The sequence below is a fragment of the Lutjanus erythropterus genome, chromosome 19, assembly GCF_056507025.1.
Source record: "Lutjanus erythropterus isolate fLutEry1 chromosome 19, fLutEry1.hap2, whole genome shotgun sequence".
NCBI classification, from domain to species: Eukaryota; Metazoa; Chordata; class Actinopteri; order Lutjaniformes; family Lutjanidae; genus Lutjanus; species Lutjanus erythropterus.
The window spans coordinates 28,097,558-28,117,817 of NC_139335.1; the positions used below are offsets into that span (position 1 = coordinate 28,097,558).

The 20,260-nt window shown below is 39.8% G+C and overlaps 1 protein-coding gene across 1 annotated transcript in view; it reads left to right on the forward strand.

Moving 5' to 3' along the window:
* The window catches only part of LOC146310028 (voltage-dependent T-type calcium channel subunit alpha-1I-like), a 151,862-nt gene that overhangs the window by 8,042 nt on the left and 123,560 nt on the right, over positions 1-20,260 (forward strand). Inside the window, exons 2-3 of the mRNA XM_084745182.1 lie at positions 4,282-4,415; positions 20,135-20,232. Of these exons, the coding sequence (XP_084601308.1) occupies positions 4,282-4,415; positions 20,135-20,232 (232 nt within the window). The remainder of the gene's footprint in view (positions 1-4,281; positions 4,416-20,134; positions 20,233-20,260) is intronic.

Genomic DNA, 20,260 nt, shown 5'->3' on the forward strand with positions numbered 1-20,260 from the left:
AATATGTAGAATACATTTACAAAACCGCTCCGAGTGCAGAGAGAACCCTAGAATTTCAAGCGGTGATATATGGACACACAAACCCATGCTTGCAAAAGTGCAAATAAACACAGACTTATATGTTTCCAGTGCACACGCATGCATGCTTATGTTTGCACAAATTTGCACCAAGTAATTTTCTCTTTCCTCTCTCTCTTGCTTTTAGATGTTTTGATCCCTATAAATAACAAACGGTGCAGACAATGTCGACACTTGCAGAAAATGAGAGTAGATAGCTGTTCATCCCATCTCTTGACTCCTGCTATTTCTGACTCAGACAAAACTGCATCCCCTGCCACTGCCAGTGCTGCAACACGAATAAATCCCCAAACTTTCACACACCATTTATCTCATTCAGTGTGGTCCGCAGCCACAAACACCATCTTGCAATTGTTCATCAATGCTGAGAGAAAAAAAAAAATCTCTCTTTTCCAATCGAAGCGTATTATTCCTGGTTGTCCTAATGTACCACACATCAGTGTTTTCTGAACTGCCGTGGGTTATTGTTCAGGCTCTAGTTTGTCATTTAACTTCTGCCTGAAGCCTTAAAAAAGTAATAACCTTGTGGAAAATTGTTTTCCCATTGCAGCATGTGTATTGGTTTGTGTCATCTGATTTGTTGAGTGCACAGATTCTATTCTCTGGGCATATTAAATACACTTTAGAAGCCTAGAGCAACATTCAGTTGGAAAATTCTTGTGATCTTTTAAATTCTGAATGTTTTCAGCATTTTAATGCCATCATTATATTTATATATGGATTGCTGTCAAGTTAATTTAAGTTTATTATAAACCGGGCTGCTTCAGCCTGTCAGCTAAAGATTATATTTGATGTACGTTAGTATAACCAGCTTAGCTGCTGCTGTATGCTTCAACATTTGTGGAGCAATTGAACATTCTTGCATTTTAAACTCGTTATTTCACGTTTGGTCAGCAAGGGAAGCATTTCAAGTACAACCCCAGTTCCAAAAAGGTGGGACATTGAGTAAAAGGTGAATAAAAACAGAATGCGATGATGTGTAAAAACTTTTTGACCTAAATTCAATTGAATGCATTACAAAGACAACTTGATTAAAAATTGATTTTTGTAAATATGCACTCATTCTGAATATGATGCCTGAAAGATGTACCAAAAGAAGTTGTGAGGGAGGCATGTTAAGCACTGTGTTAAATTATCTTTGAAATTCTTTCACATACTTGCTTGATGTATGACCTCAGGTGCTCAACAGGCCAGCATCTCCTCTGTCATATTTTGCACTTTAGCCCCAAAGAAGTTGGCAGTATTTCTGGATGTTGTTGAGACATGGCTCTCACTGTGCGTGGTAGTCTTAACTCGCAGATGCAGCAACAAACCGACAACAGTTTTCCAAAGTGTTCCCAAGCTCATGTAGCATCCTTTATGGACTGTGTCTGCACTGTGTTACGGCTGCGCCGCGTCAGCTGGAGCTGATCACAGCCATTCTACACAATACTTGTGATTGCACCACCAGCGCCTTTGCTCTATTTTTGACGGATGCTGCGACAATCTGCACAGAGCAGATCGAGCAGGCAGGAAGTCAGACACAGAAAAAGCAGAGAGAATCCGTTCAGTTTTCAAAATAAAAGACCCAGTGCAGATTTGCGATCATAAAGACAGACTATGTAACCGACTTATCCATGGCAGAAGCACAAAATGCAAGGAAAGAAGACCAGATCAACAAAATCCGAGCAGGGCAGCACAATCAGGGTCTGGGGCTGAAACACTTCTGAAACGCTGCTGGTGGTGGCATGCAGCCATGTGGAGGACGGATCAAAACTGTGACGCACACATTCCATGTTCAGTGGAATCATTAGGTTATACAATTATCGGGGTCAAAGGTCACAGCCATTCAATGTTGGTTTTGGGCCTTGCCCCTTAAGTGCAGATATTTCTCTGAATTCTCTCTCTGGTTCTTCTAATGATAATTCGGATTCTAGATGGTAACCTGCGTTATGTTCTAAACAAGTGAAATTTTGAACATTCCACAACTTTCCAAATCTTTTGTTGCCCCTGTCCCGAATTTTTTTAAATGAGTTGCTGGAATCAAATTCAGAATGAGAAAAAAAAAAAAGAAAATGTTACCCTATTTGGAATAATATAGTGTGCATTTGGAGATGGATGGCAGGTTTGGAACAAACAAACAGGCTCATCATCATCATCTCAAATCCAAATTATGACCAATGACTTGTTAGCAAGCAGCCATGCAGCTTCACTGAGTATTTGAATTTCCAGGCCTTGAAATTTTCTGTATCAAGATGCAGCAGCTTGAGTTGTATGTAGTAGGAATATGCAACAAGGTGGCAAACACACTCATACAGCCTAAGGCAGAGCACTGGGAAAGAGTTTTGTTCCAAAAATACAATAGGAGGTTTGGTTATCTGAACATAATAATGTAAGCAGGACATGGAGAAGATATGAGCTCATTTGTCTCTTTTCTCTGTTTATCTTTCACCGTCTCTTCTCTCTTCATCTTTGTTTTCTATGAGGTTTGACCTGGATCTCCCTCACTTTCTTTTTCCTGTTCACTTCTTTACTTCTCTTGTGATTCAAGTATTGCAGCGTGGGTTGGTGCACACTGGGCACCATATGTTTTGTGGTATTAGAAGTACAGACATGGGTTTTCAGCACATGCATACACACATGTAGCTCTTTTAAGCCATTCAGATCGCAATATTAACAGTAAACTTGGCTCAAGCAAAAGCCACCAGTCCTTTCACAGTCACTTGAGACCACACACAAACACATTACCATTTATTTTAATCGTTTATATTCTTTTGTCCAATCTGTGGTCACATTTTCAAAACACTAAACACAATTAGCGAGAGATCCATCTGTTGTGAACCATACAATTAACACAATTCCTGCTGTTTTCACAGATATGCAGTTAATTAACACATTTCTAAAATGCTTACTTTTTTTACCCACTTGTAATATTATGGATGTTTTTCCGGCCTGTATTTGAGAGGTGACAGCTGACAGGGAAGGAGTTAGAGAGAGGGGATGACATGCAGCAAATGGGCCACAGGTGGGAGTCAAACTGGAGGCCGCTGGGCTGATCACCTCAGTACGTGGGATGCGCAATCTACCAACTGAGCTGCAGGGGGACCATTCGTGGATCTTTCTTGTCTTATTTACAAATGCTTGCCCACACCATGCCAGCAATGAAACTTTAAATATAGTACAGTCTCTACTTCTGCAACAACAGCAAAACAGTCAAAACAGCTGATAAGCATTTTTGAGGTCCTTGAGTTATTTTTTTTTGCATTTGAGTATTTGACTTTATTTTTACAAATTTGGATTTTTTTGTTGACCACTTAAATTTCATGTTGACAATTCAGTAAAGCTTTTACTGCAGCAATTCTATCATTTACTATTTTTGTTACTATCTTTGTTCTGTACATTCTATAAAGTACAGATGGCTCATTCGCTTTTAGATAACGTTGCCAGAAACACACTTGACACTCAGCAAAAAATATGTAGAGTGGTTTATAATAAACATATTGTGTATTGTATGCAGGTAGAACTACAACATGAAAAGTAATGCACTTTTTATAGTGACATAGACTGTTAGCGTTTTGACAGTAGTGCTATGATTGATCATGTTCCTCTTGTGCAAATCTTTTGAAAGGATTTTTTGACCATGAGTCAGGTTTGCCATGTTTTGATAGAGTTAGTGTACTGTAAGTTAGTTACATATATATGTATGTAATGAAAACAATGTGATTGGTTTGAGTATTGTAAAAGAACTGTACGAGCACATCAATCTTGAACATGATGTTATGCAGTTTTCATAATTTGTGATGTTTTAAAGGCCAGTTGGTTGGAAAAAAATTCTTCATCTCTAGGATGAATCTGCTGAGAAAAATTGTCTTTGAAAGGTCAAAAATAGAAGGTCATGGATTCGTTTGAGGTATTTGAATATGTACAGGGGTCAAAAGCAAAAAAGAAATTGCTTTAGGCTCAAAAAGTGTGTGCCATTTTGCTTTTCATTTCTTTGTAGTGCTATCAAACTAAACATCCAGCGAATTCAGAGAACTTTGACAAATGCTCCTCACTCACTAAAAAACTGATTTAGAGAGGAAAAAAAAAAGAAGATGGAGCTTGTGCCTATTTATTTCATGACCAAACCAGACGAAAGAGATTCCTGACTTGTTTGCATGTTTAAAGCAAAATTTATCATATGCATCTTTTTCCTCCCTTCCTCTTGCTCCCGTCTTGTTGCAGGCCTTCGATGCATTCATCTACATCTTCTTTGCATTGGAGATGGTGGTGAAGATGGTGGCTCTTGGGATCTTTGGCCGTCGCTGTTACCTGGGGGACACCTGGAACAGGCTGGACTTCTTCATCGTCATGGCTGGGTAAGCAGTCATTTCATAACGTTAGCGTCACTGTAATTCTTCTTCTTAAGCTTGTATGTCATGTTATTTATATCGACCTGCATTTGCTGTTGAAATCAAGGCATTAATTGGGTTTTCATTGGCGCTTTTGGCTGCACCAGGTCAAACCATGACATGCTGATTTGCATTGCCGTTACCACTTTTAAACAAGGGTGCAGTTTGCATTAGTTCAGGGGGATCATTGAACCCCCCAGTGGAACAGTGATACTGCTCTAATTAAGTGGTATGGCAGCCTTTAGTGATGCACAGGTCGACTTACTAGAAAATAATACGGGTGCATGCGGGCGGGTCAAGTGACAAAGCCATTGCATACATCGTCCGTCTGTCTCCCACCGTCTCTCCCCACTTCCCTGTCACTCCCTTGCTCTCTCAAACACACACACGCTGCTGGTGCGCACAGCAACCAGCGCATCCAGTGCACTCTCAACTCAGCTGATAAATATTCAAAGCGTGTCTAAACAGGTTCAATCCTGGAACTGCAGGCTCCTTTCTTTTTTTCTAAACAGTCCAGCCAAACAGCAAGCTAAAAATGTAGTATACACCTATACATGATTTGCTGCTATCAATGTGCCTGTAGTTTTTAGTTTTTTAAAGTTTTTATGTAGTTTTAGCAGTTTTTAAGTGTTTTTTTTTAAGTATGGAACTTTATTATGATTGCTGCTGCCCTCACACCCTGTTTGCCATGTTTTAGATGAAATCTGGTGGACCATTTGCTTTTCATCTGTTTTCAATCTAATTCTGATGCATTTTGTTTGTTGTGAGAACGCAACACAGAGCGTCCCCAGGATTGTGTGATAATTGGTGTCTCACATTTATGTTCAAGTGACAAAGCGCTCTGGCAGCTGTATGGACTGTTGTTCATTCTGGAGAAAGGTAGTTGATTGTTGAGTCTCATTCCCAGGTCATCAAATACTTACATTTTGAGAATGAAACTCAACAATAATATCTATCTTTCTGTCTTTTTGGTCTGTGATTGGCCAAAGTCTCCCATCACAGGCCAGGTTTTCTATAGCCTGAAAAAACAGAGCGGAGAGGAGCAGTGTAAGATTAGAATTTTTTTTCTTTAAATAGTGATTCCTAATGATTACCTGAGACACAGACAAATTTCACACTGTTGGTTGTACTTTCATATCAGAAACCACTTGTATGTGATGCTCTGGAGGGCAGTAACAAAAAATGTATTCTGACATTTAATTTGAAGGGCATGATGGCTCCAGGACTTGTTTCCCTGCTCTGATTGAAGCAGACTGTCACTGTTGCTCCAGTTCAGTCTCAGCTTCGTCTTACAGCATAACTTTTTGTTCATGGATTTTCTGCGTTCTTTATTAAAATTAGAGGCAAGATTCATGAAGCCGTCACTCCAGACACGACCACATTCACTTTTTGTGACTTTGTGTTGCGCTGATGATGCAGTATGGAAAAAAACTGCCTAATGAATGAGTAACCCATCAGTCCATGTGACTTCATGTTTGCAACACCAACCTACAAATATGAACAAAACATCATCATCCACATCTATTCTTCAGCCACTAATTCACATGTCAGTAACACAGTACAAGTTCAGGATTTTGCTGTTTGTGTTGTTCAAATCAAATAATAATCTTACTTGAAACCACGTTAAAACAAGAGAGTGCAGACCTCTGCTACAGCTTTCTTTCCCTTATTCCAAAACCAACTGTGGTTAGGTTGAAATAAACCCTTAATTCACGAATTTAGATGCAAAAATATTCTGGCTCTACATGCTGCAATTTCAATCAAGAAAGACAAGTGAACAAAATAAAGATAAAGTTTATTATAACAGATGATGCAAGATAATAAAGTCTCTATAGGGAGATTTGTAGTCAAAGGATGTCTGCCCTGAGTGGTGGAAGAGATACATCATGGAGTCCAGACACTGGTGGTGGTGGTTTAGGACTCTGCCGAGACTGGGAAGCTGATGAATCTGTGGCGAGGTGGAGGGGCACGCCTAACAGCAGCACGAAGGAACTAAAGGCGGAGAGAAAATTACATTTAAAAAGACTGCAGAAAGATGAGTCTAACAATGAAGGTGCATCGCTGTGGTATTGGACAGATGTGACCAGCTGTGGTAGCAATGGACAGCCCCAGACAATGACAGCAAGGAAATTATGAGTGAGTATGTGCAACAGGAGTGCAAGGCAGAATGAATAAGAAATAAACTACTGGTCTATGCATGCAAAAGGATGGTCTTCCTGACTGAACTTTCACTATAGCTTCATTCGCAGCTGCCTCTCTGCAATTGTCACTGCTGGACTGTCGCTGAGCATCCGCCAAGGCCACATTCCCTATCTCGCAATATTTGTATGTGTGATTCAGATCCATACCAAAATGCAGTGGGTTTAGTCCGACTCACCAGATGCGCACTACTGGTATAAGTCCTGCAATTGTCTGCGGTATCACGGCATCTGCTAGTCCCCGGGAAACAAGAACAACCTCCGAGCTGCAACCTATGCACTGAAAACAGCAAACTAGCACCTGGGACGCTACTGGTACAGATGTAAACATGCTAACAGGTATTGTCTTTTCGTTTGCAGTGATGTAGTCGTTTTAATGCCAAGGCTCGTTCCACCAAAACAGGTTCCCCCTCAACACTGTTTTGCAGCAGCACCGTCGCTGCATCCTGGCCTTAGTGCCTCCCAAGACGTTTATACTTGATTTTAAGAAACGCAAACAAGGCATGTGCCACTGAGTTTCATGGCAATTGGGCCAGTAGTTTTTCCATTATCCTGCAAACACACCAATGCTACAACGTAACCTGCTTGGCGGAGGTAATAGTTCAAAGCAGGTTGCATCAACTGGTCTTTACTAAGTGCGAGCTGGTCTTTACTAATACCAGTCTTTAAAGGGGGCTTTATGTCAGTTGCACCAATGAAACTTAACTATGCATATTCATGTGAATGCCCACAATACTATTGCTGTTGCTTAGCAGCGTGCATCGCTATGATACATTGTTAACAATCTTCTGCTATCTTGGTGATTTGTAGCTAATCATTTCCTTATTACGAGGTAAAAAAGAAAAAGAGACACCCGCACACAGTCTGAAAAGTTGTGTAGTAAAAGTGTTCTTTATTGAGCAAGTGAAGACTGTCTCTTTTTCTTTCTTACAAGGCGTACTCACTCCACCTACGCACCTGTCAAAAGAAACTTCTCAGGTGTGCAAGAGATGTTTTTGACCCTCATTGTGAAGTAAGAAAATTATTAGAGCTGTACAGCTAGCACAAGAAAATGCTGACAGCCAAGCAGTACAATGTATTGATAAATAAAAAGCCATCGCCTTGGAGAGAAGTAACGGAAATGTGATGTAGTAAGTTTTTTAATCATTTGTGTAAAAAAACGTTGTGTCCATTTGTACCAGCGTGTCGGATACTCCATGTCTCGATAAATGATATGCCTTGTTAATGGGATATAACAGTCAGCTCGACAGATCAGTGCAGTGCACACAGTCATTTCTGACTGAATATAATTCATTTCCCACCTCTATTCCTTTAATTTTCCACACGGTTCTCTTGAATAACACATCTCTTTGGACATTCATGGCACAGAATAGAAAGTATTTATGACTAGAGGCTCTATATCTGTATTAATCAGCCTCGATTTTGACTTCACGCCTGCTCCTGACCAGGTATAAGATTTACACCTGGTCTTATCAAGACAAAGGCTTAAGCCTAGATGGTGTAACAGGTGTGTTACAAGTTCTAAGTCCTATTAGGTTGGACTTCGAGTGCCAAGTTATGATCTGTTTAGTCCTGTTGGCGCAACCTGCCCTTGAATCTTAGCAAACAAAATAATAATTAACTTACATGCAACTTAGTATTTTGCTAGACTGTACCATCCGAGTTTGAACAGTATAGAAGTGATGTCATGAAGCATATTGTTTGTCAGATAAGCCATAGAGACAACATGCCAGAAGACTCACTGTACATGCAACACTGTAACAATAGATGGACCATGTATGGGGTGTCCACTGAGACTGAAACTGCGAGGCAACAGTCTTTGGTCCACGGCGCTACAGTATAATAGAGGACTGGGCATGCTGCAAGTACACTACAGTACAGGGTATTCACAAGGGTGAAGATGAAAACGTGTTGTTTTGAGTTTGGCACATGTTTAGATTGGAAGGAAAAATGCTTTGGAGGGCAGACACAGGAAGAAAGAAGGAAATGAAGGGATGAAAGACAGAAAGTGGGAGTTCAAAAACTAGTCTTCAAGAAGGACAAGTGGTGAAACATACATAACACCTGCCCACAAGATCATACAAATCCATTGTCATACAGTGTAAGTTTGGCTTGTTCTTACAGTGTTCGTCACACACACTGGGCCTCATGCTAAGATTTTCAGATTGTTATCATAAGTTTCTCTTACTTTTCATATGAGGGCTTGTATGAACATACCACGTGCATGACACTTGTAAATTAGCATTCCTGGCACATATGTCAGGAAGTGTTCTTTCATGAAAAAGGCATCGAAGTGTAAAAAGAAGAGCTCTGAGATTGAAGTCCTCTTTTCAGACACCCATGAAGGAAAGTCTGTCATTTTAACAGTGTCTTTTAACAGTGTCATCAGCAGAATTAAGGGACCTGCTAAAGCCAAGAAACAGGAAAAACGAGTGCTGTTAATGCTGTGTTACCTGAGGGGTCGTACTGTCACTGAAATGAAGAAATGGACCCATATGAAAATGGCTAAAAAAAAACCTAAAAAACTTAACAGTTAGGCGATCGATGACTGCAACAGTGTGAAGGGGGTCAAGGAGAATCTCCATCATGGAGATAGGGTACAGAATGTGCTGTTAAAGGCGATGTTGAACTGTGAGGCATTACAATGGAGGACATTCCCTCAGACAAACAAATAAACCTGCATGTGAAGATACACCCAGTACACCTAACAGTCATGATAATAGGCTTTATGTGCAACTTTACAATTACATTATAGTTTTAAATGCAGTCAAACAGGATAACGTCAGATAATTATGATGTGTAATTTATTTTTACACCTCAAAATGTCTTCAAACTAATGAAATATATAGTAATTGTAGTATTTTTTTTTAATTGTTAACAAGCATTGGCCAAAACTGAAGTCACTTTTTCAGCAAAACAAAAGTGACAAAACTGTGAATTATTTTTCATCGCTTTCACACAAAATCCAGACAATGACCTCATTTTCCAAAATCCATGAACTCTTTACTCGTTCCCGCTCCAGCACCTGCAAAACATTTTACAATTACAGCATTTTTTTTTTTTTCTAACATACTGCTTTCAAAAACTGCTAAAAACACATTCAAAATAGAATAATGGACATTTTTGTGCATTTCTGCAGATCCATATTGAAGCATAATCATAGCAGAATATTTACAGTAAGTTGAAATTATCATCATTCCAAACACAGCTGTTTGCAATTTCAGCTGAAAGCCTACAGGTGTCCTGTTTTTAGTCATAACAGACAAAAGAGGATGGTACTGTACAATGTGAGTGATTGCACTATACCTGTCAATTGTGTTGTTTTGTAATATTTATTGCAGTCTTGGAGTTTTAGGAATTTGTGTTAGTAAGTAAGTAAGTAAATTACTATATTCAAAAATATAAAAAACAAAGGATATTTAAGTAAATTACTACATTTCAGATTTATTCTTGTTATATACTGTACTACAAGTAAATAAAGATTCTTTTTATTCTATAATGAAAGACTGATTTATGTGCAGAATCAGAGTTGCTTTACATGAGTTTTGGAAGTGAGATAATACAAAGTGTATGAAGAGTTTTGAAAAAGTGGCTTCAGTATTGACTGATGTTTGTTCGCAGATGACAAAAACTGTAATGGAAGCTTCGGTTTTGATAATAGCAGACTGACTGCACATGACTCTACGACAGGTCTGGACTATCAGAGTGGAGCCAACTGACAAAGAACTGAGACACAACACTCAAAACACAAGGTCTTTTAATGAAAAAGAGTTCTGGAAATCAATCCAAAGAGAAATTAAGGTATCCAATAAACAGTAGGCTGAAGCAAGTACACAAAAATCGGGTCAAATCCAAAAGAAAACAGAAATAGAGCTAGAATGTTTAAGTCACTGAGACAAACTGGCAACAGATAAAGGGCAGCACATGGACTAAATGCACAAGGGAGGAGGGATGATGAGCGACAGGTGAAATTAGTGAATTAGGGCGGGGTAGGTAATCACAAAGGAGGGAAACACACAGGGGCAGGAAGTAAAGCGCCTGAAACATGACACAAAGGTGAGTATCAAAATAAAACAGGAAACACTGACAGAAAACTGGGAACGAGGAAAACATGACCTTAACTGGGACATCGGATGTAACATGGACCACTCAGTCCAATACGTCCACTTACAAAAGTCTTCATTACAGTCTGCATCACCAAATCAGTTAATCTCACCTCTGACTCAAGCCACCAAATCATTTCTTCAAGTCAAAACACTGGCAGCAAACATGTTTCAAACATCTCAAAATAAGCTCATTCAACCAAACACTGGAAACAATTCTCAGTCAGAAAGCAATACATAAATGATATAGTTGACATAATTTTTTCAACAATAATTTTTTCTATATTTTTTCATATAGAAATTTACTTGTAAAAAAAAAAAAATCCCCAAATTCCAGGGCTGTAATAATAGTGTAATTACAAAAAAAACCAAACATCAGCACCATGTATGAAATCACTCACACTGTTCAGTACTGTGACGTTAATCATCCCTCTCTCCTGCATTTGTCCACAAGTAGACTTTCAGCTGAAATTACAATCAGCTGTGTTTGGAATGACTATAATTTCATTTTTATTGAAAATATTCTGTTAAGACTTTATATATTTCAACATGGTTGCTTCAGAAATGCACAAGTCCATCATTCTGTTTTGAATATGCTTCTAACTGTTTTAAAAACAGTGTTTTAGCAATTGGAAAATGTGCTGCAAATATAGTGTTTAGCTGATGATGGAGTACCAGTGAGAAAAAGAGTTGATGGATTTTGGAAAATGGGGTCACTGAATGTGTTTTGTGTGAAAGCAAAGGAAAATGATTCACAGTTTTGGTTCACATACACTTTTGTTTGACTGACTGTGTGAATAGTTTTGGCAATGTGACTTCAGTTTTGAATGTTAGCAATTGAAAGAAAAACTATAAATCAATTACTTATAAATCACTCGTGCAAATCACTTAAGGACAGATTTGTTCACATGAGTGGTTCTTGCATGAGGCCCAGTATAACACTCTGGTGCACACGTTAAACGGATGCATGTGCACAAAACAAAGGCAAACACACCTGCTCAAACACCTGCTATAAAGGAAGTGAAATGAGCGGCTCATTTTGGATAGAGCGCAATTTTTTTTGTTTGTGTGTGTGTGTGTGTGTGTGTGTGTGTGTGTGTGTGTGTGTGTGTGTGTGTGTGTGTGTGTGTGTGTGTGTGTGTGTGTGTGTGTGTGAGGGAGATGGATAGGGAGTGTGGCTGGTATAATAGCAGGCAAAGAAAGGTAGAGCAACAGACTTGCCAGGGTAGGAGGAGGGACATCCATCTTCATTTGAGGTCCCCCCAGTGGATGCTCATAGTTTGTGTGTGTGAGTGTGTTTGTGCCACAGAATTACACACAGAGATTACAGTCAGTTCCTGCCTTTGGAGTTTGTTTAATCCGTGTATGTGTGTGTCTGTACGTGCATTTGTGCAAACGGCTCGGTCTTCGTTTTCCTCTTGGCAGCATCCATTAGATTAGCGTCTGGGCTAATTGCAGAGGGCACTGCCAAACTTTCCAGGCCAAATCGCAGCCGACAGTCTCCTATGAGCTCCATGTCTTTTACCCACAGGCACCACCTCGCTCTTTAACCCTCCTCCTCCTCCCCCCCCCCCCCCCCTTCCTCCCTCTCTCCCTCGCTTTCTTTTTTCACATGCTCGGATGAACATCCTCCCTTGTCATCCCCCCTTCAGACCCCATGCAGACCAGGCTCTCGTCCGCACAGGCTCTAAAAGGGGTTTCATGCTTTTGCTCCCTAACCCTGCCACTCACAAAGTCTCTCCTTGAGTCTGTTTTATTTTGTATACTGTATATTTTACTTTGGCCTAATCCACTGCACTGAGACTTATTTTTCATAGCCTGTCTGATATGTGCAGCAATAATAGAAATCTGGCAGCTTGTGTCCACTGAGATTCTTGATCCAGGGATGAAGCATGAAGAAGTCAGTCTTGCCTTCTATATTTATTATAATGTATGCTATAGATGGGGTGAAACAATTTACCAGACTCTCTTCCTTGGAGAAAGACTGACTGATGTTTGTATTTATCAAGCATACTAAAGCCATATTCAGGCAGGTGTTGCGGTGATTTGCCATAGGATTGAGTGGCGGTGTGTGGGTGTCTATTAGGGCTTTTTCCATCGTCACTTTTTGCAGCCTTGAGTCAAACTGTGCCGCGCTGATTTGCACTCCCATTACCACCTTTAACACGTCGAGCCGTGCCAAGTCGCACTTGAGATGGACCTTGTCTGGAGGGGTGTCAACGCGAGGCCGACCCTCCTCCATGCGGGCTGTGGTCACATCTCACCAACTGTGGCCAACACCCCCTTCTCCGCCTTAAATAAGCATGTGTGTTTGTAGCTTCTAAATGAATCTCTGTGGTTTAGTTTTGCGGCTGTGTCACTATTTGTTCTTTCAAGCTTTTGTTTTATTTTACAGTTTCAAGTTTTTTTTCTGCTGATAGGAGTTGTGTTAAGAACTTTGTGAAGAACTTATAGGAAACAAAGTATTTATCCATTGTTTTACAGATGCTCAATTTAAGCTAAGTGGGTAGCTCTGTTGTAATGGAGATGCAAACCCCCGGAGCGTTGGGTCAAACCGGGCCAGCACCTGTTTACGGAAAAGGAGTATATCTGTGATGAAAACATAACCACTGTGAATCAATCAGATAATAACTAGTTTTCTCTGTACCGGTGCTCTCTCTTCTCATTCAGTCTGTGACTTGATAGCCCTCAGCTGCACACTCTCTCTCTCTCTCTCTCTCTCTCTCTCTCTGTCTCTCTCTCTGTCTCTCTCTCTCTCTCTCTCTCTCTCTCTCTCTCTCTCTCTCCCTCTCTGTCTCTCTCAAACACAGGGACACAGACCAATGGAAGCTTCTTTGTGTCACTATTTTGCAGTGTAAACTGCAAGCCAGACCCAGACGTCGAAGCCAGCTACATAACATAAACCAAGTGTGTCCAAATCCACAGTGTGTCACTTGCTTGGGTTTCTCCAAAAGTTGACTCTGTTTCAATCTGTTTTTTTTTGTTTGTTTGTTTGTTTGTTTGTTTGTTTTGATTTGGGTTTTTGGCCTCCCCTGCAACCCCCAGCCTAAAGGCAACACCCCAATTCAAAATTAAAGAGATGTTCAGCGTTTTTGCTACAGCTCCCAGTTCTGTGTGAATGTGGCTAATATTGGAAATTTTATGCATTTTCCTTAAGCAAAAGTTGAAAAAGTTAAAAAGAATAAACTTTTTTCAATTTATTTTCTAATTTTCTTTTTTCTTGTTTTTTTTTTCTTACTCGTTTTCACATTTTGAGTTTAAATTCTTTATTCAACAAATGGCTCCACCAGACAAAACAATGTCAAACAAGGTGCAACTAATGCCATTTCTAGGCTATTGATTAATTATTGATCAATACATTTTTAATCGGTTAAATTCTTTACATGGATTGACAATAATTAATATTCCTAAATGTGGCCTGACCAGCTGCATCTTGGTTCAGCCTGGTTGATACACACCTGGTGCATCTTTTCAGATATACTATATGCAGAGAAAAAAACAAGCTGATTGCATTTTTTTTCTATATATATATTTTTTAACTGTTGAAGATATGACACAAAGTGGGAGAATGACATGCAGCAAAGGGTGATAAGCAGAGGACTCACCGCCTCAGCACATGGGGTGAAAGCTCAACCAGCTGAGCTACCAGGCCACTGGACCTGATTATATTTCGTGGACCTGGCCGTGCAACCTTCAGTATCTTAGCAGTAATGTATTATTAAACAGGACAAAGCAAGTTGGCATTGCAGCTGTAGTTGATGATTTTCATTACTTTTTAGAGACATCCTCACAGTGGAGTTTTTACAATTTTTACTGTAAAAAGCAAGAATGTTGTTTTTATTTTATGATGCAGAAAAAAATCCTTTTTGACGTGTACTTTGATGAAGATGTATCATTAATTTGACAGTTAAATCACTACAGTTTTTGCATGTCTAGATTCAAGACTCATTTTGCTTGTCTCTCGTGTTAAAGGTGCCTCTGAAGTCTTCTCACTAGGTTTACCCTAGGTTTCCCCTGAAGCTCTGCATTTCATATCGACATAAACACGTGCGCACACACCTACACACACACACACGCACACTAGTCACATAAAAGCATGAATGAGATGAAGGCATCATGTGCAAAAAAAGGAATGTGAAAAATAGAGAACAATCATAAAAAGGACGCTTCCGGCAGTCCGCTAATTACCCTCCCAAACACAGCGGCCTGATTGATGTGTACAGGAAGAGACACCTCTATAGAGCGCACACACTCACACACACAAGAGTACGCACAGTGCACGTTCACACACTTACAAAGACCTGCACACATGCAAGCACATCTGTGATCTTCTGTTCTCCCTTTCACTTATGCTGCTCTGTCCTCCAGATGCAATTGGATCACTGATAAAACAATACATCAGCTTATCCAATTGTTAATGCTTTTGTGGGTGTCTAATCTAATAGTTTATTACTCACCCTGTAACCTAGCCTGGCATTCACAAATGTGAATATGTCTGGAATCTCTCCGTTTATTTTCAATATCCAAGGGGCGTTATCATTTGGTGCAGACAAAAATGCTTCTGCCAAGTGGATAAAACCATTCAGAGCAATGAAACGTGACAAACATCCCAAAAATGAACTTGTTCACATTAATTTCTTCAGTTTTTTTTTTCTTTATTTGTTTTTTTTTTTTAATTTAAATGGAATTTAAATGGAATAATAGGCCAGTCTTCTGTAAAAATAGAGATAGACTTTTGCTTTCAATGCAGACGATGCCTGACATCTAAAAGAATTCAAACCACATACAAAAACACTTAACAATGTGATTATTTTGAGGTGTGCTTTCATTTGAGATACAGTGGGTTATCTACTTAGTTTTTCAGTATTTCACTTGTCCCCTTCCACTGTAACAACTGCCCCCACCAATAACCACCAAATATTTCAAGTAGTTCCTGAGTTGTGAAGGAAAAAAAAATAAATAAAAAAGTTACATTTGTCTCAGTCTCCCCTATCTTAAAATATTGAGTAAGTAAATACTGAAAATACTGAGAAACTGAATAATATAAAAATATGAGTACATTCAATGAATGCCGCTCTTTTAATAGATTCATGCACGACACTGTGAGTGGCTCGTGCAAGTTGGGGCAGTACTCAGTCCATTTTCAGGAAAAAAATTTGGCTGGGTCACAAACCTTCCCAAATTACACCTAAACAGTATTCAAACATGTTTTTTTTCTGAAAACATTTGATGGAGAAATAGGTTTTGTGAGCATGGCCCATTGAGCTCGAAATGTGTTTTCAAATCTGAATCTGTGATGCTCCTTTGTCAGTCATCATATGAAACCCCACCCCATACTGATGTCCACAGATATCGAGGACAGGTGGAAATCTGTCTGAGCAGAGGGATGTCCAGACGTATCTGCCTGAGGAAGAGCTTGCAGATTTGTTTTGTTCACAAGCTACTTGTCACCACATCAAGCAATTAAAACAAAACACTTCCCGTGCCCTTGAACTCGCTCAGGGGAGGACATGCATGTTTTTAATTTTTTCAAAACTTCCTTTTGACATTTAAACCCTCTGCTCAGTCTCTCAGCAGCCCACATCAGATCATTAGTGCTACCACAGATACTGTCATGTTTTAGGCAGGTTGTATTAACACCAATATGCCCGACTGGAAAAGCCTGGCCCCAAAACAACTATTAGGCGCTTCTCTATGCTGTGACATTTTCATCAAGCTGCTGGCATTTCTGTACTTTGGACTGCTCTGGGCTACAGAAAATTGGTCTGCGATGTGCCTCCACATCCCTCTAAGATGCATTCTTTCAAGTGTGAGGCTTTTGTTGGTGAGTTAGATTTTGAGACTGGTATTTACTGCTGCGAAACCAGACTATTTCAGTGGAATGACTCGCAGCAGAGAGAGTGTGTGCTCAGGACAAGTGCAAGAAAAGGACTGTGTGGATATGGACAGAAGTGCTGATGTGAAAGAAACTTTCTTTGATCATAAAGCCACATGTGTATGATTTACACTGCAGACTGGAGTCTCTGTTAATAGTGACAAACTGCTAGATCTGTGGCGAACTGCTGGATCTTTCTCTATGGAAGCCCATTACTGCCAACGTAAAAAAGCTCCTGTAAGGTATATAAATAACATTTCAATCAGGAAAGACTCGTTCTGAGTGTACAAAATATATTCATTGTGCACAACTGAGAGAGAAATGTGAACGTTTTTTAGACTCCATTGAGACATCATGATGTCTAAAGGGGATAGTGCTCTGGATGAGACGAGGACTCGACTTGAGCTCAACTGGAGCACTGGAAAGAACTGGAGGAGGGTAGCAAACAATTTCATGCTGAAATGACACCTGAAAGCGGCAGAGAGGAGAACAGATTTAAAGTTTTGATACAACAGCATGATTGGCTGATGAAGACTGTGCCTAAATCTGCTTGGTTGACTTAAAGAGTGAACGGTCATGGGTAGCTGATTGAGAATAAGTGGTTAAAGAGAGACAGGGGGAGAGAAAGACAGTCAGGGATGAGTGTGACATAAAGGTCTTCCTGATTGAACTTACATTCATTAATGATTATTTGTCAGTATCTCCAAATAATGACTCACTATCTCAAAATATTGAGTTAGTATCTCAAAATAATAAGGTGATATCTCCATGTAATGACTAATTACCTCAAAATAATGACTTCGTATCTCAAAATAATTATTTTTTTAAGACGCTAACTTGTTATTTTGAGATACTAACTCATTATATATGGCACACTGTTTAGTATGCCGTCATTATATAGACTGACCTCAGACTTGCTCCCAGTGTCACTGTGCTTAGTGTTAAAAAATAGGGAGAAAAAATTAATCAGTCTTCCTTAACCTTTAACTTAAAATAATTATTTCTGTGGACTTGATTGACTGGATGATTTGACAGCCTTGCTGCCCTGGTGTTTGGCCTCAAAAAATTGACACCTCTGAAATCCAAGTGGCCCCTAACTGCCCCTAAAATGATAAAAAAAAAAAAAAAACTGCCACCAGAAGCGTGATCCAGCTCCCTCGCATGTCTCTGCTAATTTGGTTTCAGATATTTCACCACTATATAAATAAACTGTCAGTTATTAGAGCGACTGCCTGTCAGTTGTACAGCAGTTCAAACCCGTGTTACAACAAGTAATCCTACTCAAGTGTGAGCTGGGGTGTTACTCTGTCGGTGACTCTGTGCTGTGGTGAAGGGCAAATGGAAGGAGCTCGCCTGTGGGATTAATAAAGTATCACATTATTGTAGATGACATGGTTCATAAATCTATCTATGCGAGAGACAGTGAGCTTGGCTTGTTTTGTAAAAGCCGCTGGATGTGCTTTGGGTGTTATTAGCTTGACGTGGTGCTGCTGTTGGTATCATGCTGTCCCAACGCTGTCATAGCCCCAGGCACATCAATTCTGTGCACAGACAGGCTTATCTGCTATTACACCGTGTACACATTTTGCACACATATACATGCACACAGCAGCATTTCTGCTCTTGTTTAAAACACATACTGTAAAACTGATTCACCCACTTGAACCATCTCCATGTTGATGACAACAGTTATGTAGTATGAGTGTTGTACGTTCACACACTGCTTTCACACACACACACACACACGGCAAACCGTGGCCATTCTCCTGTGAAAGTGGTTGGGGTTTGGGGGCACAAACAGCTTAGCCATGCTGTGGAAATGACTTGCTAACAGATGCCAGGCTCTGACTGAGCCACAACATCCTGCAGGCAACACTTAGAATAGAATGAATCCCTCTTTTCCTGCTCTCTCTTTCTCATCCTCACCTCTCTTTCATGTTATTCTACCCTTTTGATGCTTTGTCACTTCATCCCCCCTCCCTCGCCACTTTCTCTGGAGTGTTGCGACGCTCTTTGCATTGCGTTCTCCATACTGCTGAGGCTCATACGGGTTTGGAAAGGGGCAGCTGATATTAGATCAAAGACTGACCACCGATGCTGAATCATGAGCAGGGATCTTTAGTCCAGCTGGAACCGTGTGGTAATCTTTTTTTTTTTTTTTTTTTGTCATTTTTAGCCAGTAGCTCACTAAAGAATAGGGATACACCTGAATCTGAACACTTTAGTCGGGAAAGCACAAACAATTCAAGGTTCTAGCCAAATATCACTCATTATTATTCTGGAAAGTTCAAAGTTAAAGACCCCCTCCAGTGAAAATCATGTTTTCATGTGGTGTTTTTCATGTGTTAGAAGACATATCAGGTGTAATGATAAGCAGTAAATAACATGCCTGAGCATTTCTTGCTTTGAAACTGCAGTGAGCAAGGGCAGTCTCAAAAATATGGATTCAGTCAGGCTGGGTATATGACGTCATAAACCTAAGGAGCCAATCCTGTTTATCAAGCGGGTGGCAGAGGAGAAGCCGGATGTAGCTGGTTACTGTGATTAGCTGGCAAAACAGAGGAGAAGCCAAAGTTGAGGACTATTTGCCTATTCGTGAACCTTGTATATTAAAGGAAGGCTGGGTGTATATATATATATATATATATATATATATATATATATGTATATATATGTAAGCCATTTTAACAAGGCACTTGAACTTATTTTGCAAAAAAAAAACAAAAAAAAAACATGAGGCACACAATTTGTTATTTCTTGCAGAGTGTTTTATATTGTTTAAAACATGACTTTAAAAAAGGTCACATCTACCTTAATCAGTGCACCAAGCTTCAGAAGTCTGCAAAACTTTAGTTAAAAATGAAAAGAAGACAGATGAAAAGTACACTATGAGGACGCAGAAATACATTTCATAATTCAGTATTTCATATTTCAGTATGAAAGTAGAAGTATGTAATATATTTATGGTAATAAATCATAATTGACCATAGTATGTCAACATAGATTAAGGAATCATGCCAACAACACTACAGCCGTGGTGTTCTTTGAAATTTCTGTTCCGGCCTGTAACTTGTGTTCAAATTAATGCTGAATGTTCACAGAATGAGGAAGTGTGTGTTTATGAGTTGTACGTAATCATTGATAATCTTTTAAAAGGAGTAGATGTTTATTACGCTTAAATTGAGCAATATTTTAATGGAGTCTGGCAGGCAGAAAGCAGGCAGCCACTGAACTGAGAGCAGTGGGCTTTTGTTTTGAGGATAACAGACAGTTATAAACAGCTGATCAACTTACAGTGCTTGCTGTTTCTGCTCACCTTGTGCTCCTGCAGCCTGCCTGAGCTTCCTTGAGTCTGGGGAGGAGGGCAAGGGGAAACAACTCACTTCAACCTTAGATCGTACATTATATGGCTCCAACTCACTATTTGTACTGCAGTACTCATTTTGTCCTTTGAATTCTCTTTCTTACTGTGTTTTCTCTGTCTCTTTTTCTCTCTGTCTGTTTATCCAGCATGGTAGAGTACTCACTGGACCTGCAGAACATCAACCTGTCAGCCATTCGGACAGTGCGGGTCCTTCGGCCCCTGAAAGCCATCAACAGAGTGCCAAGTGAGAAAATTTCAAGTTTTTCTGTGTG